General features: G+C 42.8%; 1 protein-coding gene across 2 annotated transcripts in view; it reads left to right on the forward strand.

Annotated features, from left to right (window-relative positions):
* CEPT1 (choline/ethanolamine phosphotransferase 1) overlaps nt 1–23334 on the forward strand; it is a 198338-nt gene extending 175004 nt beyond the window's left edge. For both annotated transcript variants that reach the window (XM_075853544.1, XM_075853545.1), the window contains exons 7-9: nt 4348–4506; nt 20886–21011; nt 22870–23334. In XM_075853544.1, coding sequence (XP_075709659.1) covers nt 4348–4506; nt 20886–21011; nt 22870–22998 — 414 coding nt within the window. In that variant the 3' untranslated portion in view covers nt 22999–23334. The remainder of the gene's footprint in view (nt 1–4347; nt 4507–20885; nt 21012–22869) is intronic.
* Nucleotides 23335–27042: the final 3708 nt, after the last annotated feature.

Genomic DNA, 27042 nt, shown 5'->3' on the forward strand with positions numbered 1-27042 from the left:
CCCGCAGAAAACAAGCCCAAAAAATCACTACATTGATGGAAAAATAAAAAAGTTACGGCTCTCGGAAAGCGACGATGCAAAAACAAATAATTTTAGTTCAAAAGTGTTTCTATTGTGCAAAAGTCGTAAAACAGAAAAAACCTCTACATATGTGGTATCGCTGTAATCGTACCGACCCATAGAATAAAGGTAACATGTTATTTACGTCGCATAGTGAACGGCGTCGATTTAAAAACGCATAGAACAATGGCGGAATTTCAGGGTTTTTTTATAATCCCCCCCCCAAAAAAGTTTATAAAAGTTAATAAAAAAATGATATGTACCCAAAAATGGTGCTATTAAAAAGTACAACTAATCCCGCAAAAAACAAGTCCTCATACAGCTATGTAGACGAAAAAATAAAAACGTTATAGCTCTTTGAATGCGACTATAGAAAAACGAATAAAATAGCTTGGTCATTAGGGCCTAAAATGGGCTGGTCACTAAGGGGTTAAAAGACAAATAAAGGCAGCAAAGATTGAAACCGAGAGAATTGTTGCCAAAGAAAGTAAAAATAACCCAAAAATATTTTTAAATGCATAATAAGAAACTAAAAATGGAATATTTTGGAGGATGAGAAGAAGTCCAATCTATTAAACACCTTTTATCTCTACTGTATTTTCACATGATAATCCAATGTCAGACGACATGATTAAATGTAACATGTCACGCCGCCTTATAAACACTAAAATAGACAAATCACCGGGTCCAGATGGTAGACACCCCCACGTTCTGCAGAAATTAACCCCTTAATGACCGGGCCTGAAAAGGTCTTAATGACCAGCTACATTTTTCAGTTTTTACCTCTTTTTTTTTTTTTTTCATTGACGTGGCCGTATGAGGCTTCGTTTTATGCGGGAGAAATTGTATTTTTTTTCATAGATTTGAGGTCGAAAAATTTTATTTTGGATACCTAATATGTGTAGGTTTTTTGTTTTTATTTAGTGTAAGGCTGGGTTCACATGAGCGTGGCGTTTTTGCGCACGCAAAAGCCACTTAACGGCTCCGTGTGGCAGCAGCATATGATGCGCGGCTGCGTGCTTTTCGCGCAGCCGCCATCATTATGGCACTCCATTTGGATGTTTGTAAACAGAAAAGCACGTGGTGCTTTTCTGTTTACATTCATCCTTTTGACCGCTGTTGCGCGAATCACGCAGTTCGCACGCAGTTGACTTCAATGGGTGCGTGATTCGCGCAAAACGCCGAAAGAAGGGACATGTCGTGACTTTTTTTCAGCGGACTCACGCTGAGTAAAAATCACGCACACTTCCGCACGGCCCCATAGACTAATATAGGTCCGTGCAACGCGCGTGAAAATCACGCGCGTTGCACGGACGTAATTCCCGTTCGTCTGAATGAAGCCTAAGGGCAATAAAATATATTTTATGCAAAATAATGAGGTTTTTTTTGTGGACATTTTGATTTATTTTGTTTTGTTAGTTTTTTTTTAATCCCATTAAGGGATAACTTTTTTTATAACTTTATTTTTTACTTGTAATGTATTAGCATACTCCTGTATGCTAATACATTATACTGTGTCACTATGACACAGGCTGCTGTTAGGGAAGCACATAGTGTGCCCGAACAACAGGCTTACCGAGCAGACAGCCCTGGGGTCCTTTGCAGAGGAATTCCCCGGCGTTTGATCACGTCACCGGTTTTCCGATGACCAGATCAAGGCGGGGAGTTCCCTTTTGATCTTGCCGCTGTCACGGACCACAACGATCAAAGGGTTAAACAGCTGGGGTCCGAATGTTTTCCGTCTCCAGATGTATTCAGGAGGCTGCTCTAAGATCATGAGCTGTTAGTTACAGCTCCTGCTCAGAGGAGCGCTCATCAGCCTCTTCTACAGTGACACCAAAAGACGTCGAAGTAGACTAAGGACATGCACCACCTGCCGTCAAGACAGTGGGTGGTCATTAAGGAGTTAAGTACCGTGATAGACATACCCTTATTTCTCATATTTAAGGATTCTATCATGACTGGGTCTGTTCCATAGGACTGGCGCACAGCAAATGTGGTGCCAATATTCAAAAAGGGGTCAAAAAGTGAACCAGGAAACTATAGACCTGTAAGTTTAACCTCCATTGTGGATAAAATGTTTGAGGGTTTTCTAAGGCCTCATTCACACGGCAGGGTTTCCCGGCCGGGTGCCGGCCGTTCATAAATCGGCCGGCACCCGGCTGCATTAGGAATAATAGACCCCTAATGGGGCTATTCGCACGACCGATTTTTTGACGGCCGGAAAAACCGACCGTCAAAAAATAGGACATGCTCTATCTTCGCCCGGGTACCCGGCCGCCCGGCTCCCATAGAAGTCTATGGGGCCGGGTAATACACGGCCATCACCGGGATATGTCCCGAGTGATGGCCGGGTTTTCCGGAGCCTGCGCTCTATCTCCTCCTCCTCACAGCGCAGAGTGCATGTGAGGAGGAGGAGTTGATGCCATTCTGACGAATGGCATCGCTGTACACGGTGTGGCAGGGCCGGGGTGTAGAGCAGGTGGAAGGGAGCGCTGCGCTGGCTCCCTTCCCCTGCTTGAAAAGCACCCTGGCCCGGCGACACCTTCGATGGCGCCGCTAGCAGCTGCTGCTGCTGCGGCTGCTACTACTACAGCGACGCCACTATAGCAGAGCGGGGAGGTATCTCCCTGCTCTGCTATGTGCTAGCCGCACTTTAGCTCCTTGAAGGAGCGGAATCCCCGTGTTTTCGGGGATTCCGCTCCTGGACAGAGCGCTTGATGTCTCTGTCCATATCTGGGCAGTGACATCAGGGGAAACTCCTGAAGCGGAATCCCCGAACACATGGGGATTCCCCTTCAGGAGTTGCCGCTGATGTCACTGTCCGGATCTGCCCAGCCCGGCACGGATGCAAAACTTAATGCAAACCGGCCGGGCAAAATGGCCGATTTTACCGGCCGACACCCGGGCTCGGGAACGACCCGGTCGTGTGAATCCCGCCTTAGAGATGCTATTCTCGAGTATCTCAATGCAAAAAAACGGTTAACACAGCATCGGCATAGGTTTATGAGGGATCGGACTTGTCAAACCAATCTGATCAGCTTCTATGTGGAGGTAAGTTCTAGACTGGACCTGGGTAAGGCTGTGGATGTGGTTTATCTAGACTTTTTTTTCAAAGGCGTTTGATACTGTGCCACATAAAAGGTTGTTATATGAAATTATATAAATGCTGGGACTGGGGAAACGTGTAATTGGGTTAATAACTGGCTCAGTGAGAGAAAACAGAGGGTGGTTATTAATGGTACATCCTCAAAGTGGGTCACAGTTATCAGTGGGGCTCCACAGAGGTCAGTATTGGGCCCTCTTCTTTTTAATATGTTTATTAATGAACTTCTAGAGGGTTTACGGAGTATAATTTCAGTATTTGTAGTATTACATTATCCTCTGTTTATTACTTTACAGAGCTTATAGTATCACTTGTAGAGGGATTTGGGGAATCTTGAGGTTTGGGCAGAGAAATGGCAAATTAAGTTTAATGTGGATGAATGTAAGGTTTTGTACTTGGGCTGAGGAAACAAATTTTGCAATTCTGCATTAAATGGTAAAACACTGGGTAAAACTACTACTGAAAAAGATTTGGGGATATTGGTGGACAGTACATTTACCTTTAGCAACCAGTGCAAGTCAGTTGCTGCTAAGGCAAATAAAATCATGGGATTCATCAAAATAGGCATAGATGCTCATGACAAGAACATAGTTTTGCTTCTATACAAATCATGGAATGGGTGGATTTCAATACCAAGAAATGTTATCCAACTTGAGGCTACTCAGTTTAGAGAAAATACGGCTTAGAGGGGATCTAATTACAATGTACAATTATATAACTGGACAGTACAGAGGTCTTTCTTTCTAATGATCTTTTTATACCTATACCTGTAACAAGGACAAAGGGGCATCCTCCACGTCTAGAGGAAAAAAGGTTTCACCATCATCACAGACAGGGATTCTTTACTGTGAGAGCAGTGAGACTATGGAACTCTCTGCCACATGATGTTGTGATGGTTGATTCTTTGAACAAGTTCAAGAAGGGACTTGATTCTTTTCTTGAAAAATATAATATTACAGGTTATGAGTACTAGACTCTGGAGATGGGATGTTGATCCAGGGATTTATTCTGACTTCCATATTTGGAGTAAGGGAGGAATTTTCCATCTCATTGGTGTTTTGCCTTCCTCTGGATTAACATGGTAGGATTATAGGTTGAACTTGATAGACCTGTGTATTTTTTTTCAACCTTATCAACTATGTAACTATGAACTTATGTTTATTTTTTTTTCTTCTACTTAGGGTACCAGTGTATTGTCTCCAATGCTACATATTGGAAGTGTCATTGTTTTAGCCACTATGATCTACAAGAAATCTGCTGTTCAGCTGTTTGAAAAACACCCATGCCTTTACATTCTTTCATTTGGATGCGTTTCTGCCAAAGTAACAAATAAATTAGTGGTAAGCATTTTGTTTTGCGTTTAAAATTACGTTTTTCATTTTTATTTTATTCAGCATACAGTATATAGTAACAGTTAAGACCGTTATTTTGCAATGTTATTTTTTTAAATTATTTACTGCACTGGCCTGTTTTAGGCTGTTGCAGATAAGCATGGGTAATGATATGGTGTTTAGCGAAGTATATAAAATAAAGAAAAAGTGCTACACAAGAAAGCACACATCCAAAAAAAAACTTGCAATGGAATGAACTATTTATGGAAGTTAGAATTGAAACCTTAGAATCTATTTATAGAGAAAGAGACCATGTGGTACTCCATGTTCAGATAACTCACGTAGACAAATAATGCAAAAAATAGTGTGCCAATAAAGTGCTTTATCTATACCCACGTAGAAATATAGCAATAAGTAGTGCATAAATAACAACAATTGTAAAAAGGACCACAGCAGAATACGAAGTAATCCGTCCAAGCGTTAAGGCTGAACACCATCCCTACCCCACTTGTATCACCGAGCTTCGGTCTTTCTCAGGGGTCTCTGTTTAATGGTTATGTTGATCTTATTAGGCACAGTGGATGATTCGATGAACAAATGGTCATCTCATTATTTCCGATGACCTCTGATTAGTTAGGGTTGTGCTACGTGATTGAAAGTTCATGTAGTACACCTCTGGAGCTAAAACAGTCGGGCCCCGCGCTGCAGCATCACCGTGAGCCGCAAGTTTCTGCAGCTCCCGGCTTAGGGTAGGGCGGAGTGTTCGGTGACCACCTGATCTCAGGATTCTTTCTTTGCTTTGAAGGCAGAGTATTGGTTTTAAAATCTCCACAGTCTTGTTAGAGGCTTTTGTAGCCTGGATGTATCTCGTATGTTTGGGACTGCATTAGAGCTTTCCTAGTCAGGACATGTGATGTCTGTCTGTAGCAGGAAAAGGGTCAATTCCATGATGTTTCATTCCTGTTTTCATTCTCCATCAAAGGTAACCTTTGCAAGTGATTCTTGGGGAGCAGTTTGACTTGCCGTTTAAACTCTTTGATCTGCACCACAATTAAATGACTTGCACAGGTTAAACTGTTGTGTGTGTTTCTTTCAGGTGATCATTTTCAAACCCATGAGTGTAACGTAGAGCTGTCTAATGTGAGCGCCTTAGGCAGGTCCTATGCTCTGTATATAGCAGTGAACAATTAAAAAAAAAAAAAGATATATTTGGAAAAAAAACATTCTATAACCATACAAAATATAATACCTTCCCATAAATATTGCCCAACCAATCCAAGAACAGTAGTCATATGTATTAATTCACGGCGACTGTTGCAATAACTTCAAGTTTCATTAAAGCAGTTACCCCCCCCCCCCCACCCTCCAACCCCGCCATTGTGGTATTGTCAAGAAGAAGATGGACACCGGACCCTACAATGCAGACGAGCTGAAGGCCGCTATCAAAGCAACCTGGGCTTCCATAACACCTCAGCAGTGCCACAGGCTGATTGCATCCATGCCACACCGCATTGATGCAGTAATTCGTGCAAAAGGACCCCCGACCAAGTATTGAGTGCATATACTGTACCTATATAGTGGGCCTATATTTCGGTATTAACCCTCTCATGCCGACAATCTGTAGATTCACGTACTTTTCGCACATACCCCGTTCTGCCAGGGCGTGAATATACAGATCTCTGTTCCAGCCTGCATAGCACTGTGAAAAGCGCTCGGACGCCGGCAGTGTCCGTGTCCCCGGCTCCCCAGAAACCTGCTCACTGACAGACGAACAGATTGCTTCGGGTACAGAGAATATGATCACCCTTATTAACTGCTTCCTGACCGCCCACAGTAAATTCACTTTGGCGCTTGCTGGGCTCTGTTTAGCGCCAACGTGAATTCACAGTGGTTGTTAAAAGCACGATCTGGGTGTCTGAGTAGTGCTGACACCCGGATCGCTCTGTTAACCCCTGCCTCTGGTCCCGGAGACATGATCGGGACCTGATTGGTTCAGGTCTCGAACATGTGATCGCAGGGAAAGTTTGTTGCAGCAACAAACTGGAAAGTTTGTTGCTACAACAAACTTTCCCGAGGACCGATTGCGGGTGCTGCCATCAGTTGCATGGCAAAACCGGAGGCCATAAAACGACCTCCGGTCTGCCATTCACGGAAACGTATGAGGACCAGCTAGTCCTCATAGGCTTCCTGTCAGTGTGACTGTCAACGTCACACTGACCGTTTATAACACGTTACACTACCTAGTAAAAATTTTTTTTATAAAAGTGTAAAAACAAGTTATAAGTTACAAAAACAAAAAATGCTTTTTTTCCTATAATAAGTCTTTTATTATAGGAAAAAAAAGAAAACTTTAATTTACACATATTTGGCATCGCCACGTTCGTAACGACCCCAACTATAAAACTATAATATTATATTTCCCGCACGGTGAACACCGCAAAAGAATAATTAAAAAAACAATACTAGCATCACTATTTTTTTGTACATCACCCCTCCCAAAATATAGAATAAAAAGTGATCAAAAATTTGCATGTACCCCGAAATAATACCAATAAAAACTAGAACCCGTCCTGCAAAAGGAAGACCCTTACACAGCTTTTTTGACTGAAAAATAAAAAAGTTATGGCTCTCAGAATATGGCGACACAAAAAATAAATAATTTTATAGAAAAGTGATTTTTATTGCGCAAACGCCACAAAACATAAAAAAAACTCTATACATATGGTATAACCGTAATCGTACCGACCCACAGAATAAAGTAAAATGTCATTTATAGTGCACGGTGATTACTGTTTAAAAAATAAATAAAAAGAGACAAAAAACATTATCGAATAAAAAGTGATCCAAAAATCACATGTACCCTAAAATGGTACCAATGAAAACTACAGATTGTAACGTAACAAATAAGCCCTCGCACGGCTCCTGTGGAGAAAAAAAAAAGTTCTGGCGCTCAGAATATAGCGACAGAAATTGTGCAGAGTGTCCAAAAGCGGATAAGATTGGGCACCATTTATCAGTGCGACACCGGCCACACATCTATGAATTATTTATTTACCCCATTATTATAACCTCTTATTATGCCCTGATGTACTCTGCCCAGCTTACATATGCCACCACATTATGAACTGAAATGCCAGCAAAACTCCAAACAGAAAACTATTACCAAGCAAAATCTGCACTCCAAAAGCCAAATGGCGCTCCTTCCCCTCTGAGCTCTCCGTGGGTCCAAACAGCAGTTTACCACATATGGGGTTTTGCCGTAATAGTGAGAAATAGCTTTACAAGTTTTGGGGTGCTTTTTATTCTTTATTCCTTGTAAAAATTAAAAAATTAAAAAAAAAATTCTGAAAAAAAGTAGATTTTCATTTGCACAGACATATTCCAATAAATATAGCAAAAGACCTGTCTGGTCAAGATGCTAACTATACCCCTAGATAAATTCTTTGAGATGTGTAGTTTCCAAAACCACTTTTAGGTAGATTCCACTGTTTTGGCACCACAAGACATCTTCAAACCTGACATGGTGCCTAAAATATATTCTAAAAAAAGGAGACCCCAAAATCCTCTAGGTGCTCCTTTACTTCTGAGTCCGGCGCTTCAGTCCATTATCACACTAGAGCCACATGTGGGATATTTCTAAAAACTGCAGAATCTAGGCAATAAATATTGCGTTGCATTTCTCTGGTAGAACCTTCTGTGATACAGAGAAAAATGTATTACAAATAAATTTCGGCAAAAAAAATGAAATTTGTAAATTTCACCTTTACTTTGCTTTAATTGCCGTGAAACGCCTAAAAGGTTGATAAACTTTCTGGTTGCTGTTTTGAATACTTTGAGGGGTGCAGTTTTTAAAATGGGGTAATTTATGGGGTCTATCTAGTACATAAGGCCCTCAAAGCCACTTCAGAACTGAACTGGTCCTTGACAAAATAGCCTTTTGACATTTTCTTGAAAATGCGAGAATTTGCTTCTAAAGTTCTAAGCTTTGTAACGTCCTAATAAAATAATAATAATAATGTTCAAATGCAAATATAAAGTAGACATATGGGAGATGTAAATTAGCAACAATTTGGTGTGGTATTACTATCTGTTTTACAAGTAGATTACATTTAAAATTAGAAAAATCATAATTTTTGCAAATTTTCTTAAAATTTTGGTGCTTTTCACCTATGAATTTGAACTAAAATAAATAAACTTTTTGATATTGTAATTCATTGAGATGGACTAGTGGTGTATATATATGTGTATATATTTAAATATATAGATCACATAAACACAACAAAAATTTGAACAGCACATTCAAACTAAATTATATAAAATGTGTATGCAGGTGCAAGAACACCTGTGACTGCAAATATACAGCTGAAAAAGAATGGCGACAGTTTAGAGGTCGCCTTGTCGTGGCAGGTGGGCAAACACTTTTTGATCAAGATGTGCACTAAGAACCTCTCTATTATAAGTAGATTTAGCAGTAATGCATATTTATTTATATTTAGTGGTTTAGGTGGCATTAGTGTTGCAGTGTGCTGTCGCCATTCTTTTTCTGCTGTATATCTGCAGTCACAGGTGTTCTTGCACCTGCATACACAATTTATATCATTTAGTTGGAATGTGCTGTTCAAATTTTTGTTGTGTTTATGTGATCCATATATGTGGGGTTAGTGACTGCCTCCATTTTTGTTCTTGCTCTCCTCCCATTCTGCCCTGGGTGATTTTAATTAGTTAAATGCTGGTTCCTACCATCCCAGGTATATATGTAGGCTTAGTCCCAGTTCTGGGTGTATGTGCAGCGTAGGTTTCCACCTTAGAGTTCGCCTTGTCGTGGCAGGTGGGCAAACACTATTTGATCAAAATGTGCACGATGAACCTCCCTATTATGAGTAGATTTAGTAGTAATGCATATTTATTTATATTTAGTGGTTTAGGTGGCATTAGTGTCGCAGTGTGCTGTCACCATTCTTTTTCTGCTACTTAAAAAAAAAAAAAAATATATATATATATATATATATATATATATATATATATATATATACACATACACACACATACACACACATACACACACACACACTCGTCTTTCTCAATGGATTACAATATAATCAAAAAGTTTGTTTATTTCAGTAATTCAATAAAAAAAAAAGTGAAACATATATTATCTATAGGTTCATTACACACACAGTGATCGATTTCCGGCATTGTTTTCTTTTAATGTTTATGATTAACCGCTTCAGGACCCAGCCTGTTTTGGCGTTCAAGACAGCCGATTTTTTCAAAGCTGACGTGTTACTTTATGTGGTAATAAATTCGGATTGCTTTTACCTATCCAAGCGATTCTGAGATTGTTTTCTCGTGACATGTTGTACTTTGTTAGTGAAAAAATTTAGTCGATAAATTTGGTATTTATTTCTGAAAAACACCAAAATGTTGAGAAAATTTCCAAAAATTAGCATTTTTCTAAATGTAAACGTATCTGCTTGTAAAACAGATAGTAATACCACACAAAATAGTTACTAATTAACATTTCCCATATGTCTACTATGTTTGCATCGTTTTTTTGAACGTCCTTTTATTTTTCTAGGACGTTACAAGGCTTAGAACTTTAGCAGCAATTTCTCATATTTTTAAGAAAATTTCAAAAGGCCATTTTTTCAGGGTTCAGTTCTGAAGTGGCTTATATATATTATATGAAGGGCCTTATATATTAGAAAATCCCCATAAATCACACCATTTTGAAAACGGCACCCCTCAAGGTAGTCGAATCAGCATTCACAAAGTGTTTTAACCCTTTAGGCGTTTCACAGGAATTAAAGCAACGTAGAAGTGAAATGTACACATTTTTTTATTTTTGTCGAAATTCATTTCGAATAAATTTTTTTTTTTTTTTTTTTTTTTGCAACACAGAAGGTTTTATGCGAGAAATGCAACTCAATATTTATTGCCCAGATTCTGCAGTTTTTAGAAATATCCCACATGTGGTCCTAGTGCGCTAATGGACTGAAACACAGGCATCAGAAGCAAAGGAGCACCTAGTGGATTTTGGGGCCTCCTGTTTTTTTTTAGAATATATTTTAGGCACCTTGTCAGGTTTGAAGAGGTCTTGTGGTGCCGAAACAGTGGAAACACCCCAAAAGTTACCCAAATTTGGAAACTACACCTCTCAAGGAATTTATCTAGGGGTATAGTTAACACTTTGACCACACAGGTTTTTCGCTAAATATATTGGAATTAGTCTGTAAAAATGAAAATCTACTTTTTTTGTGAAAAAACATAGAAATTTTTAATATTTACAAGGAATAACGAAGAAAATCCACCCCAACAGTTGTAAAGTAATGTGTCCCGCTTACAGCAATACCCCATATGTGGTAATAAACTGCTGATTGGACCCACAGCAGGGCTCAGAAGGGAAGGAGCGCCATTTGGATTTTGAAGCACAGATTTTGCTCGAATGGTTTTCGGTGCCATGTCGCGTTTGCAACGCCCAGGAGGGACTAAAACAGTGGAAACACCCCAAAATTGACCCCATTTTGGAAACTACACCTCTTAAGAAATTTATCTAGGGGTTTAGTTAGCATTTTGACCACACAGGTTTTTTGCAGAATTTTGTGAAATTAGGCCGTGAAAATGAAAATCACAATTTTTTCCACGAAAATTTTGCATTTTCACAAGGGATGAAGGAGAAGAAAAAAACCAATTTTTGTAAAGCAATTTCTCCCGAATACGGAAATACCCCACATGAGGTCATACGGTTTTTTTTCATTAGAAATTAATTGACCCTTTAAGGACTGGTCCATTTTTTGCTTTCTTATTTTCGTTTTTCACTTTCTCTTTCCGTCAGTAGAGTGGTGTGAGGGCTTATTTCTTGCGGGAGGAGTTGAAGTTTCTATTTTCACCATTTAAAGTACCATAAAATGTACTGGGAAACTGAAAAAAAATTCTTTGCAGGCTGAAATTGGAAAAAAATCTGATTCCATTTTTGGGGGGTTTCGTTTTTACAGCTTTCACAGTGCGGTTAGAATAAAAACTTTACTTTATTCTGCGGCTCAATACAATTACGGTGATAGCAAATTTATATAGTTTTTTTTTAATATTATACTACTTTTACAAAGAAAAATCGAATTGTTAAAATAAAAATTGTTTTGTTTCACCAGATTCTGAGAGCCGTAACTTTTTTATTTTTCGGTTGGTTGAGCAGTGGGAGATCTTATTTTTTGCGGGACGAGCTGTAGTTTTTATTGGTACAATTTTTTTGGTACATAAAAAGTGATCAAAAAGTTGTAATACAGTTTATTGTTTTTTTGGACAAAAAAGGTGACCAAAAAAACTGCAATTTTGGTGGTTTAAATTATTTTAGTTTTTTACGGTGTTCACCGTGCGAGTTAAATAATGGTATATTGTAATAGTTCTGCCTTTACGGACGTAGCGATACCAATTTTGTTTATTTTTTTTACTTTTACTTTAAAAAAACAAAAAATCTTTTCCCATTTTTCTTCTACTTTTTTTTTTTTTTAATTCTCCCTACTAATAACTTTTTAATTCTTCTACACATTTTATTAGTCCCCTTAGGGGACTTGAACCAGCGATCATAAGATCGCTGGTACAATATACTGCAATACTAATGTATTGCAGTATATTTGTTATATTTACAGTCTTCGGTAAACGCACAATTGCTGTTCCTGTCTGTTAGTCCCGGGTGTCAGCTGTAATACACAGCTGACACCTGCAGCGTATGGATCGGGCTCAGCACTTGAGTCTGCTCCATACATAAACCCCCGCACCATGACGTGCAATTAAGTCATAGTGCGCAAAGGGGTTAATGCACAGCGGATGGTTCAAAGTGAATATTGCAATTTTCCACGGATATACCGTTTTAGTGCATAATTTGTTGTGCCCAGTTTATGCCGCTGAAGACAAATATCTCCTAAAACGTTAAACGGGTTCTCCCGGGTCTGGCGAAGCCATATATGTGGGCGCAAACTGCTGTATGGGCACGCTGCAGGGGTCAGAAGGGAGGGAGCGCCGTTTTGCTTTTGGAGCGCAGATTTTGCTTGGTAGTTTTGTTTGCCGTTTTACTGGTATTTCAGTTTATAATGTGGGGGCATATGTAATCTGTGCGGAGAACATCAGGGCATAATAAGAGGGTATCATAATGCGGTAAATAAATAATAACTCATAGATGTGTGGCCGGTGTCGCACTGATAAATGGTGCCCAATCTTATCCGCTTTTTGAACACTTTGCACATTTTGCATCGCCATATTCTGAGAGCCAGAACTTTTTTTATTTTATCACCACCGGAGCCGTGCGAGGGCTTAATTGTTGCGGGACAATCTGTAGTTTTTATTGGTACCATTTTGGGGTACATGCGATTTTTTTTTTTTGTTTTTTTGTTTTTTTTTTTTTTGTTTTTTTGTTGTTTTTTTTTGTTTGTTTTTTTGGGATCACTTTTTATTCAAGTTATTTGCAAGCTGGGTGACCAAAAACTAGCAATTCTGACAATGTTTTTTAGTTTTATTTTTTGCGGCGTTCACTGTGTGCTACATATTAAAATTTTACTTTATTCTGCAGGTCAATACAATTACGCCGATACCATATTTATATAGGTTTCTTTATGTTTCGCAGCGTTTGTGTAATAAAATCACTTTTTAATAAAATAATTTATTTTCGGTGTCACCATATTCTGAGAGCCATAACTTTTAAATTTTTTTTAGTCAAAAAAGCTGTGTAAGGGCATGTTTTTTGCGGGACGGGTTGTAGTTTTTATTGGTACTATTTTCGGGTACATGCAACTTTTTGATCAATTTTTATTTTCTATTTTGGGAGGGGTGGTGACCAAAAAAAGTGATTCTGGTGTAGTTTTTTTTTATTTTTTTTGGAGTGTTCATAGTGTGGGAAAAATAACATTATAGTTTTATTGCTGGGGTCGTTATGAACGCGGTAATACCAGATGTGTACTTTTTTTAACAAGTTCATTTTTTTCCTATAATGTAAGTCGTCTTAGGGAAAAAAAGCATTTTTTGCTTATATAACTTTTAATTTTTACACTTTTTTTTAAAACTTTTTTGTACTTGTCCCACTAGGGGACATTTAGACTTGCAGCTTTGATCGCTGCTAGAGTACATTACACTACCTACGCAGTGTAATGTATTCTAACTGTCATTGTGACGTGACAGTCACACTGACAGGAAGCCTAGGAGTACCAGCCGGAGGCTGCCCCTTCGAGGCTTCCGTACATGGCAATTGTACGGAGGCCATTGTCTGGCTTCCGATTGCCACGAAAAGCATCGACAGGCCCCACAATCACTCCTTGGGGGCTGTCGATGTGCTTCAAACCCCTTAAATGCGGCAATCGGTCGCCGCATTTATGGGGTTAATTGACAAAATCAGCGGCGATGGTCCGCTGACCGGCAAGACTGGCGTGTCAGCTGTCGGGGACAGCTGACCTCCCGGTTCCCGGACACTGTCAGTTAAGACAGTGTGCGCCGGGAACCGCTCCGCAATTGTACGTCCTGGTGCGGGAAGAAACCCCTCTCCAGGACGTACAGTTGCGCGCAGAGGTTAAGGCTAACCGTTAATGAAAACCCAAAATTTAGCTACTCAGAAAATGTGAATATTTATGTAAGACCAATTTCAAAAAAATTTTCTTTTTTTTTAATAAATTCTTTTATTTATCAATTTTCCAAACATAACACGATGATGCAAAAAGAATCTGCAAGCATATAGCACTTCGGCACGCAGGCCGGAAAATGAGGTAATCTTGTATGATGTGTGTGCAAACAGAGAAATATCAACATTAATTGGGGCTAGGCCCTTGCATCCCGAAGCTGCAGACATGCACTAGGCCCACAGTGAAGCATAACATCAAAGGGGGAAAGAACAAGGAGCGGAGAAAAAAGGAAAGACAGGGGAGGGAGGGTAAGGGACGAATTCTGGTGTTATATGCCCTGCAAAGAGTACAAATCAGGAGGCTACGATGTTCCTGAACTCCACTGATGATTGAAACCTGACCCAGTGATACCAGGTCTTCATGAAATTGTCGTGAGTACCTCTCATGGATGCCGTGAGATCCTCCATCTAAACCACATGCTGAGCGACGGCGCAGGAGACTGTCTCCACAGCGCTGGTATGCAGGCCCTGGCAGCGTTCACCAGGTGGCGGACCACAGAGCGATGATATGAGGATAGTGGAACCTCGCACAGATGGAGCAAGAAGGCGGCCGGTGTGCAATCCCAAAAGACATGGAGAATCGTTCCCACCTGGTCACCACACCTCCATCACAGCAGGGAGACCGCCGGAATCATGGCATGTATTCTGGAAGGCACCCTATACCAGCGCGTTAAAATTTTAAATCCCGCTTCTTGATACCTGCTGGCCATGGACGATTTATGTGTCATTGTGTATACCCTATCTTGTTCTGCCGAGAGTGAGATTCCCAAATCCCTTTCCCACCGTAGCAAATATGTGGGTGTGGAGAGGGTAGATGGGGAGATTAGTAAGGTGTATAGTCTGGATAGAGTGTGCTGCATCGAGCCCGTGCCTGCGCAAAGGAGTTCAAACAGAGTTTTGACCCGCGCATATTCCGCAGAGTTAGGTAAGGACATCAGGAAGTGTCTCAGCTGAGTAACCTGCCAGGGAGTGAGGGGGAGAGACTCTGACAAAGACGTCAGTTGTGGGCCAGTTATCCATGACTCCCCGTGCAGGTAATGAGAGGCGGGGCCCCTACCTGCCTGCAACCAGCTCCGAATAGGACCCGCCCTGGAGGAAACGCCGGGTTACCCAAGACCGGGAACATGGGGGACGGAGATGGGGAGATCTCTTTCCGGGGAAAGACCTTTAACGCGACTGTCAGTGAGGGCCCTTTCGTCGGGTGTGTCCTTGCTGTCAGAGGGGTATCCCTGCCCAGCCACGGCAGAGCCTGTAGGGGGACAGCCATAGAAGACTGTTCCATCAATACCCATTGTTTGACCTCCGTGTGGCAGAACCAGTCCAGGATGCGTGTCAAGTGCGAGGCTTGGTGGTAGGAAATAAAGTCAGGGAGCCCCACCCCCCCCTTCACTCTTGGAGCGAAAAAGTGTGGAGCGGCCTATACGGGCCGGTTTCCCCATCCAAATGAAGTGGTGGAGCAAGGACAACAGAGTTCGGAAAAAAGTGTGGGGAATGTGGATCGGTAGGGCTTGGAAGAAGTACAATATCCGTGGGAGAATGTTCATTTTGAAGATTGCACATCTGCCGAACCATGTGAAGGTGCCCTTCGTCCAGGAATCCAAATCGCTCTTTACCCGTTGCAGGAGAGGAGGATAGTTGACTGTGTAAAGGCGAGAGATCTCCCTGGAGAGCTGGACCCCCAAGTAGTGAAGCAAGTCTCTAGCTCACTTGAAGGAGAAGAACCCCGATAAGTCCTCAACTAGGGACTGTGGCAATGATATGTTGAGAGCCTTAGATTTCTGATAATTAATTTTAAAATTTGACAGCTTCGAGTATCTACTCATCTACGCCATGAGGTTGGGCAGGGAGATCCTGGGTGCAGTGAGGAAGGACAGAAGGTCATCCGCATACGCCGCCACTTAATGCGATCTTCCCCCCCACTAATACACCCGCTATATCTGGATTGGAACGAACCCGACAGAGGAAGGGTTCCAGGCACGAAATAAAGATCAAGGGAGACAGGGGGCAACCCTGCCGCGTGCCATTGGAGATAGAGAGCGGAGATAAGGTACCATTCACCTTAACCCTGGCAGATGGAGATGAGTAGAGGCTCGACAACCCTGTCAAAGGCTTTCTCCGTGTCCGTGTACAGCAGCAGTGTGGGCAGAGACGAGGCAGTCGCGTGATAAATCAGGTTAATTGCCCTAGTAGTATTATCCCTAGCTTCCCTCTGGGGCATGAAGCCCACCTGATCATAGTGGATCACACTGTGGAGAAGGGGGGTAAGTCTATGGGCCAAGATCTTTGCAAACAACTTGAGATCTACATTAAGCAGGGAGATGGGACGGTAATTTTGGCAGCTGGTGGGGTCCTTCCCTTCCTTGGGTATGACCGTAATCTATGCCCGCAGGGCATCCTGAGGGAGAGGACACCTGTCTGTGAGGGAGTTATAGGCCTGCAGGAAATGAGGCCCGAGAAGGTCTGAGCAAACCTTGTAGTACTGAATGGGAAGACCATCCGGGCCCGGCGCTTTCCCCACCGGGGAATCCTTCAGGGCCCAGGACCACTCCTCTGGAGAAATCGGCTCTTCCAAGGCCGCTAAAGCTTCCTGTGGGATACTTTTCATCCCCGAAGAGCGGAGGTATGCCTCCATCTGCTCCCGTCTAGTTCCCCCCTCTGCGGAAGGGGAGGTCCGTGGGAGATTGTAGAGTGAGTGGTAGTACGCCCGGAAGGCTTCCGAGATGTCCTGGGGGCGGTGTGCACTCCCGGCTCCGGGTGTCTGCACTTGGGGGACATAGGTTCGTGACCTGGTTTTCCGCAGTGCCCGTGCCAGAGTCCTGCCTGGTTTGTTACTGAATTCATAGAAGTGTCGCCTACACTTTACTAGGGAGACCCTAGCCTTAGCAAGACAAAGAGACCGGACCTGAACACGCAACTGCCCCAGCTCCGCCCCCACCACCCGGTCCACGGAAGCCTTGTGGGTCTGCTCGAGGAGGTGTATACGAGATAACAGGTCGCTCAAGTGAGCCTCCCGTTCCCTTTTGAGTTTAGATCCGATTCGAATAAATGAACCTCGGATCACGCACTTATGTGCCTCCCAGACACTAAGCAGACTTACATCTGGAGATACATTCGTAGCAAAGTAGTCCCGTAAGTCCCTGTGTATTTCTGAGATTACCGTCGGGTCCTGCAGAAGCGAGTCATTTAACTGCCACTGCCAGGAGCAAGGGTGGGCTGCAGGGAGACAGAGAGAGAGTGTAATGAGGGCGTGATCCGAGAAGGTTATGTTGTCTATAGCGACTGAGGAGAGGATGGAAAGATGGGAGTGGCGCAGAAAGACGTAGTCTAGTCTGGTGTATGTGTTGTGGGGGGCCGAATAGAAGGTGTAGTCTTTAGTCGTCGGGTGCATAAGCCTCCGCATCTATCAGTTGGTGGTCATGTAGCAGCCGACGCACCGGGCGATGTGCCGATCTGGGTAGCGACGAATGTCCACGTGAGGAGTCTATAGTCGGGTCCCCCCTAGTATGAGAGTGCCTTCCGAAAAACCATCCAACTCCGTCAAGACCCCTTCAAAGAAGGTGACCTGACCAGTGTTAGGGCGATGGCATGTGGCCAGTGTGAACAGTGTGTTCGCCAACCTACCCTTCACGAAGATATACCGTCCCGCTCCATCTGTACGAGTCTCCACGTGCTCCCACAGTAGAGAACGAGAGATCAGGATAGAGACCCCCTTGGTCTTGGAGTCCGGTGAGGTACTGTGATACCCCACCGTATAGCGAGAGTCCGTCAACTGTGGAACGCTGTCCGCCCGGAAGTGCGTTTCCTGGAGGAACGCCACATGCGCTTTCTTTTTCCATAGGAGACGGAGGATGGAGGATTTCTTCTCTGGAACGTTCAGGCCCTGTGCATTCAGGGAAACAACCGTAATGTTAGACATATGGAGCCACAGAAGGGAAACAAAGATGGGAGGGAAAGGCGGGAAATGAAACGGAGACCCCCGTATAGAAGAATGAGGGCCGCGAAGAGGGACACTAGCGTCCCACTAACCGCGGGGTACAGAACCCTAAATCAATACTTTGCGTGTTATGCCGGGCCCCGGAGAAAATACCCCCAAAGCACGACACAACAGCGCGGAACCTAGTGGGGAAAGTAGAAGGACAGCAGCGTGAAGAGGTGATCTCCCTGAGACTCGCCACCTGAAGAGCCTGAGGTAGTAAGTGCCGAAAAGAGAGCTGCCCGGAGCCCCGGACTCATGCGGCCGACTGTAACGGGTGCATGAAGGTTCCCGACCTCCCACCGCGGCGCAGTGTGAGGGTCCCTCAGACAATTCCCTGGACCACAGACAGAACCCCCTGGCCCACCTAAATTCCCCTTTGGCCTACCAACAATCCCTCCCGCCAAAACCTAAGAAGAAACCTGAGGAGAAAAATAAGGGGGGTTAGACACTCCTATCAAACAAAACAGACCCCCTCAGACTCCCTTATAGATACAATGGTCCATTAGCCTTCTGGCCGCAAGCGGATCAGTTTCGTCGGGTCGACCGCCGTCCAGATGCCCGTTGCTCCCGAGAACCGTCTCTAGGATCTGGCAGAGGAGGGCGTGCAGTGTCCGAGTACAGACCCCCCCTGGGGAAGAGCGACGGTGGTGGCTCTGTCCAGTCTGGAAGGCGTACAGGAGAGATGTCTAAGAAGCGGAAGGCTTCTTCCAAATCATCCGGTGAGCGGACGGCAAAGGATTGCCCCTGTCGGCGGAGAATGACGTGGAAGGGATGACCCCATCTATAGGAAGCGCCCGCTTCTTTGGTAGCCTCCAGCAAAGGGCGTATCACCCTGCGCATATGTAGGGTCAGCCGAGAAACATCTGGCAAGATGGACACCTCCTCACCCTGGAAGGGGACGGCCCCCCGCTCCCAGGCTCGCTTTGCAATGTCCTCTTTTTGTTTATAGAAGTGCACCCTGCAGATGACATCTCGCGGGTGGTTGCTGTCCCTGTTCCGTGGGCCTGCTAAGCGATGCACCATGTCCATTTCAATGGCCGAGTCACGGGGTCTGTCCATGAGCTTGTTAAAAATATGGGCGACAACTTCGTATAGATCCTCGGGCGGCACAGATTCTGAGATGCCCCTCAACTTTAGGTTGTTCCGCCTCTCCCTGTTCTCCACGTCGTCCAGGTGCAGGGAGAAGGCTCTCATTTGGGTAGCATGGGTGTCCATTGACTGAGAGAGAACCGAGATATCCGTGATGTGATCAGAATTCTGACCCTCCAGGGCGTCTACCCGTGCAGTTAAAGATCGTAAATCCTGGGACACCTCCCCTATGGTCCGGGGACGAAGCAGCGAAGGCACGGTCCTGTTGACCCCTGGAGGATCCGGCGGGAGCTGCGGTGCCGGAGGGCGGAGAGTCCCCACGCGACGTCGGGGATCGACTGCGGCCTACAGCGGGAATGGAGGAGGGATGCGGTGAGGACCCGTCACGGCCAGACCGGAGGTAGCGATCCATCGAGGAGGGACCCGGAGTGACCGACTGAGATTTGCGGTGTCTCCCCTTGGTCATCGCGACGACGAAGCAGGTGAGAGAGACCCGGGGTAGTGCGTCCGCCATCGCCAAGCCATGCCCCCCAAAAAATTATTTTTAATACGGAAATGTTGGCCTACTGAAAAGTGTATATACAGTATATGCGCTCAATACTTGGTCGGGGCTCCTTTTACATGAATTACTGCATCAATGCGGCGTGGCATGGAGGCGATCAGCCTGTGGCACTGCTGAGGTGTTATGAAAGTCCAGGTTGCTTTGATAGCGGCCTTCAGCTCGTCTGCATTGTTGGGTCTGGTGTCTCATCTTCCTCTTGACGATACCACATAGATTCTCTCTGGGGTTTCGGTCAGGCGAGTTTGCTGGCCACTCAAGCACAGTGATACTGTGGTTATTACACCAGGTATTGGTACTTTTGGCAGTGTGGGCAGGTGCCAAGTCCTGCAGGAAAATGAAATCAGCATTTCCATATAGCTTGTCAGCAGGGAAGCATGACGTTCTCTAAAATTTCCTGCTAGACGGCTGCGTTGACTCTGGACTTGATATAACACGATATGGCTTGCCCGTCTTGATGTTGCAGTTTCAATATTGTGTGTGTGTGTGTGTGTGTGTGTGTGTGTATGTATATGTGGAGATATATATATATATATTATGCATGAGCTGCAGCAGCGTGAAGAAGATTACATCAGTACAGACAAGTGAAGCTGAGAGTCAGCACTGGGATGACATAGACACAGGCTGCTGGTAAAAATTTATTTCTCACTCTTCTGCTCACCCCCTCCCCTCTTCATAGACTTGTATGCAACCTTTTTTTTGCTCACTCACTGTCCCTCTACTCCCTCCTTCTGCTCCCCCTCGCTTCTTCATAAACTTATATAGGCAGGTAGTAAATTGCCGCCCGTCACTTCCGCACTGTAACCAGGGATGGACTTTGTTTGACAACAGGGGGTGGAAGGCAGATTACAGGAAAGGAGACACCTAGTGGCAGTAACGTCACACAGAATTTGCATGAATAAAACAACTATATTTTAACCATAAGTAAATTACAAAGTTGATCAAGCATACTATTCGATTAGCAGAAGTTGTTTAAAAAGTTAGTGTACATTTAATAAATCCAGGTTTAAAGCACTGGTGCATTGTTATATATTTTTTTTTTAACAGAAATAAATGCATAATAAATTGTAATGTTTGCCTGTTTTGTGTTCTTTTTGTGATAGGTTGCTCATATGACGAAAAGTGAAATGCATTTGCAAGATAGTGCATTTGTTGGACCTGCTCTATTATTTTTCAATCAGTATTTTAACAGTTTCATTGATGAATATATAGTACTGTGGATTGCGCTGGTAAGCATCCGTTATTGTTTCCATACTATTTAAGGTTTGTGTTTAGACTAGCTTCTTTGGATTTTGATAAGCTTAACTAATTAAACCAGTACAAAATGCATCTGTCAGTCAGGCTCAAACTTAGGACAGATTCATTTTAATTAATGTTAAGGGAATTTCTGTTAAAGAGGATCTGTCACTGAATTTTACAATATTAAATATCTCTTAAACCTGAGGAGACTGATGTACTTTGAAAATCCATGAATACAGAATGCCTGTATAATTCTTAAAGTTTTCCTATCTGATATTAAAATTAGCATTTTATGAGACCAAGTTTGTGCATGAGGCCAAGCATATGCATGATGTAATCGAAATCTCCGCCCACCTAGAGCTGACAATCTGTGTCCCTCTTCCCACGGCTCATGCTAAAATCTTACACATGCTCAGTACAAGCTGCAGTCTTCTTGGCACTGCGGTGAGAGTCTGTCTTCAAGCAGCAGTTTTAGGCCGGATTCACACGAGCGTGTGCGTTTTCCGCGCGCAAAAAACGCTGCGTTTTGTGCGTGCAAGAGGTCCGTGTGCGTGATTTTCGTGCAGCCGGCATCATGATGACACTCTGTTTTTATGTTTACAAAGTGCTTTTCTATTTTCATTCATTGGTTTTACTGCTGTTGCGCGAATCACGCACGCCACCCGGAAGTGCTTCCGTGCGCCGAGCACGATTTGCACGCACCCATTGACTTCAATGGGTGCGTACAGCGCGAAACACGGCAAAATATAGGACATGTCATAAGTTTCACGCAGCGGACATACGCTGCGTGAAATTCACTGACAGTCTGAACGGCCCCATTCTGTAACATAGGTCTATGCGACGCGCATGAAAATCACGCGCGTAGCACGGACGTATTATACGTTCGTGTGAATAAGCCCTTAGCTTCTTACCCCACCTGCTGCTTTTTTTTTTTCTGCAAAGCCAGAAAAGCTGCAGCTTGTACTGCGCATGTGTGAGATTTCGGCCTGTCGCGGGGGAGGAGGGACACTGATAGGACATTGTCAGCTCTAGGTGGGCGGAGGTTGTGATTCCATCATGCATGTCTAAGAGATCTCATTAATAATGTTTTCAATTTATATTTTGAAATCTTATGACAGATCCTCTTTAACAATGCAATACAAAGCAATAAAATGTATGACGGAGTACAGCACTTGGGTTTGAGTAGAAATCTTGCAGCTTTTCTACAAGCTATAGAATCCATCCCTAAACAATTGTGCGATTTAAACCGAAGTTCTGACTGATGGGATCTTATCATGCATTCGTACGTTTTATTTGAGCGGTGTCTATTTTGCAAGCATGGTAATCTGACATACTGCTATTGTTCAATGTAAAGCAATGCCTTAAAGGCTATGTAAAACTTCGCAGGGCGGTATTGTTTTTTTTAGACAAAGGTCAGTCACTGTGTTTTGTGTAACTTTATAAATAGTTTTTATTAAAAATACGTTTTACTTTTTGAGATACAGCTGCTCTGTGTTCTCTATACAGAGTAGTATCGTTCGCTAAGACCTGAACCCGTCAGTCCCGCTATCGTGACGGAAACAGGATTCAGCGCTTGATACTGCTTCTCTGCATAGAGAATACAGAGTAGCTGTATCTCATAAAGTAAAACAAATTTTTAATAAAGTATTTATAAAGTCACACCAAACCCACTGAACGGTTTATTAAAAAAATGCCCTGCAAAGGTTTACATAGCCTTTAAAATACGAAGTGTGAACGCAGCCTGAATGACCATTACATTTTGAATGCCAATACCAAAGCATGCAAATAAGTATCGTAATTGTCCTATGTAAAACACAATAGTAATGCATTCATTTATCTTTCTACCAGGTACTCTCGCTGTTTGATTTGATCCGTTACAGTGTAAGCGTCTGCAATCAAATAGCGTCTCATCTTCACATTGAAGTCTTCAGAATAAAGACACATTCTATACATTCTATACATTCTAACCACCACTAAGTGACCTAAACTTTTAAGTTAAAAAAGCATGTTTCATAACCAGAAGAGATGACAAATCCAAAACAAATTTCAGCATCCTAGAAATACATCCTGGAACTTGACAAGTTCAGATTTTTATGCTTGAATTGATGTTACGTTAATATATAACAATTCTGAAAGTATTCAGGCATGACAAAAATGAATTCTGACTATTGTCATTACAAAGTTTTTAATATGCAGTGTTTTTAAGTACGATAACATCAAAACCCATATTTAGAATAACTCCACCCAAAAGTAAAAATGCAGATTTAAAGAGGCTCTGTCACCACATTATAAGTGGCCTATCTTGTACATGATGTGATTGGCGCTGTAATGTAGATTACAGCAGTGTTTTTATTTAGAAAAACGATCATTTTTGATGGAGTTATGACCTATATTAGCTTTATGCTAATGAGTTTCTCAATGGACTACTGGGCGTGTTTTTACTTTTTGGCCAAGTGGGCGTTGTACAGAGGAGTGTATGATGCTGACCAATCAGTGATCAATCAGCGTCATACACTTCTCTCCATTCATTTACACTGCAGATAGCGATATAGTTATATTACTATGTGCAGCCACATAAACACACTATAACATTACTGCAGTGTCCTAATAATGAATATACATTACGTCCAGCCAGGACGTGACGTGTATTCAGAATCCCTGACACTTCGCTAATACAATCCCGACACTACAGCACAGCAAGCGTAATGTCGTTTGAAATGACAGTTTACAGCATAATCTCGCAAGATTACGCTTGCCTTGCTGTAAATATCACACAGACAGTACAGAAGTATCAGGATTCTGAATAGACATCACGTCCTGGCTGGAGGTAGTGTATATTCATTGTCCGGATACTGCAGTAATGTTGTTGTGTGTTTATGTGGCTGCAGATAGTAATATAGCTATATCGCTATCTGCAGAGTAAATGAATGGAGAGAAGTGTATGACGCTGATTGATCACTGATTGGTCAGCGTCATACACTCCTCTGTACAACGCCCACTTGGCCAAAAAGTAAAACACGCCCAGTTGTCCATTGAGAAACTCATTAGCATAAAGCTAATATAGGTTATAACTCCGTCAAAAATGATCGTTTTTCTAAATAAGAAACACTGCTGTAATCTACATTACAGCGCCGATCACATCATGTACAATATAGGGCACTTATAATGTGGTGACAGAGCCTCTTTAAATAGCTTAACCCCCTTTTTAACCTGGCATGTATACTTGTAGCAAAGCAGGGGGTTTATGGTGTGGCACAACTTGGGATATGACCATGCGTTATCTGTGACTTTACAAGTGACACAAGGTCTCCCATCAGGACTCCGTTACTATGATCCACAGACCATGTAGCACCCAAGAGTCAGGTTACAAATATATCTACTACGTTTGTACTATTTATATTTGGGGAAAAAGTATAAAGAGAGTGAGGCCTTTGCAACATTCTCCTCCTACCAGAGTGTTGTCACAATTTCATTGAGCAATGAGGCTTTAATACTCCAGCACCACCTCTTTACCTGAAAAGCGTTTACAATGATAACTCTGATAAAGCTAAAATTACAGCCGGAGTGGGATGCAGGATGAAATGCCCTTCTTTTAGGTCTCCATCTCACTCCAGTACCAAACTAAACCTACCACTGACTGGTGCGAATTCTAAGTACTATAAACCACAAATCTTCAGTTATGGGTGGAGCTTGCCTTTAATGTTCATAAATAATTCAGAATAAAAACTTCTAGAGTGTAGCCCACTCCTGGAGAAGTTTTCTTCTCACACCTTTAATTGTGCGATTACCAACAAACTGGCCGTTTATAGTCGGTTAGTGAAAATTCTGCACTTCAATGAAAGATGCTTCAGCGACAAGAGGGCTTAACACATCCAAGTGTACATTTCTTACCAAATGTATTGGTAGTTAATGAGCCGGATTATCTTAAAAATAAGTATGGCCTAACCCGTTGTATATACTGCAATTGCTCATATGACAACATGGCATTAAAAATAATAAAGTAGCCATATAACACGCTCTTCACTGTCATCACTGATTAACTCCTCTATAAATGTGTTCCACTAAATGTAACAGTTTACTCAACCTAAGACTGGGTTCACACGATCGTGTGCTTTTTGCGCACGCAAAAAACGCAGCGTTTTGCCTGCGCAAAAGGCACTTAACAGCTCCGTGTGGCCTCAGCATATGATGCGTGGCTGCGTGCTTTTCGCACAGCAGCCATCATTATGACACTCCGTTACGATGTTTGTAAACAGAAAAGCACGTGGTGCTTTTCTGTTTTCATTCACCCTTTTCACAGCTGTTGCGCGAATCATGCTGGTCGCACGGAAGTGCTTCCGTGTGGCATGCGTGGTTTTCACGCACCCATTGACTTCAATGGGTGCGTGATGCGCGACAAACACCCAGAGAACGGACATGTCGTGACTTTTTTCCAGCGGACTCACGCTGAGTAAAAATCACGCACATGTCTGCACGGCCCCATAGACTAATATAGGTCCGGGCGACGCGCGTGATTTTCACGCGCGTCGCCCGGACCTATATTAGTCTATGGGGCCGTGCAGACATGTGCGTGATTTTTACTCAGCGTGAGTCCGCTGGAAAAAAGTATATCCCGTTCGTCTGAATAAGCCCTAAGGCCTAGTTCACACTACGTTTCTTTGGCGCTGGTTTTGACGTGGAAACCGCGCCAAAAAACCTTTGAAATAGCTCATGGGAAAAAGAAGCGTCATGCTCTTGCTTCCTGCGTTTCTATTTTTGACCTCCCATTGACATCAATGGGAAGCAGAGAAAGTGGTTTTCGCTGCTTTTTTTGCCCGCAGCACTCAATGGCCACGGCTGAAAAACGCTGCAAAGAAAGTGTAGACAGGTCAAACTCTGCCTCAAAAGTCCTGAAGGAATTTTGGGGCAGATTTTTCGGCCTGCAAAAAACTGTGTTAACATGCACTTAGGGCTCGTTCAGATGAGCGTGTATCTCGTCCATATAACGGCCGTTAAAAAAACAATGGCCATCACACAGACTTGTTTCAACGGAGCGTGTGAAGGGTCTGTGAAGAAATAGGACATGTCCTATTTTCCTGCGTGTCACGCTTCCCTCCACAGACTCTAGTCTATGGGGGATCCATGACGATGCGTTCCGCATGGGTGCACCTCGGATGTGAAAAACTGGAGATTTTCACGCCCGAGGTTAGCAATGCTCGTCTGAATGTAGCCTTCGAAGAATTAAGTGTAGCTTTTCACCATAGAATAATTGCTCACATTTGAGCAGACTACCCAATAACATATGTTCCCTCAGGAAGCTTTTCATACGTGAATCCATGACATCATTTAGGGGCAATGATCGATGCCCAACAACCCTACAACTGTATACATTGAAGTGTGTGCTATGTTGTGTTTTGTTTTTAATGCAGTTCATTGCATTTTCGTATGAGTGCAGATTTCTTTTAGTGAGCTCAATTTCCCAAATATACAGTATACGCTGATTCTTAAATAAAGTTCCTTGTACGTTTTCAAATCATAAAGTGTTTTCATCTGCATTTCAAATCTTTTAGATTGGCTGAATATGAGAAATAAAACATTCTACAAATTAGCATGGTTCATCCCCAAGTTATACCGTATGTAATTAGTTTGTAAGCTTGAAAAAAGGGGCATAGCTTTGTCTAACCCCTTAGTGACCTTAATTTTGCGCCTTAATGACCAAGCTATTTTTTTCATTTTTCCATTGTCTCATTCAAAGAGCTATAACTTTATTTTTTGTGTCAACCTAGCGGTACAAGGACTTTTTTTGCGGGACAAGTTGTATTTTTGTATAGCACCAATTTGGGGTACATACAATTTATTGATAAACTTTTCGGAACTTTTTTTGGGGGGTAATCGAAAAAAAACAAACTTTTTTGCATCCTAAATTTATGCCGTTTACTATGTGGTATAAATAGCATAATAACTTTATTCAGTGGGTCGTTATGATTGCGACGATACCAAATTTTTATTTTTTTAAAAATGTTTTACTACTTTTACACAGTA

Source organism: Rhinoderma darwinii, chromosome 2 (genome assembly GCF_050947455.1).
Source record: "Rhinoderma darwinii isolate aRhiDar2 chromosome 2, aRhiDar2.hap1, whole genome shotgun sequence".
NCBI lineage: Eukaryota > Metazoa > Chordata > Amphibia > Anura > Rhinodermatidae > Rhinoderma > Rhinoderma darwinii.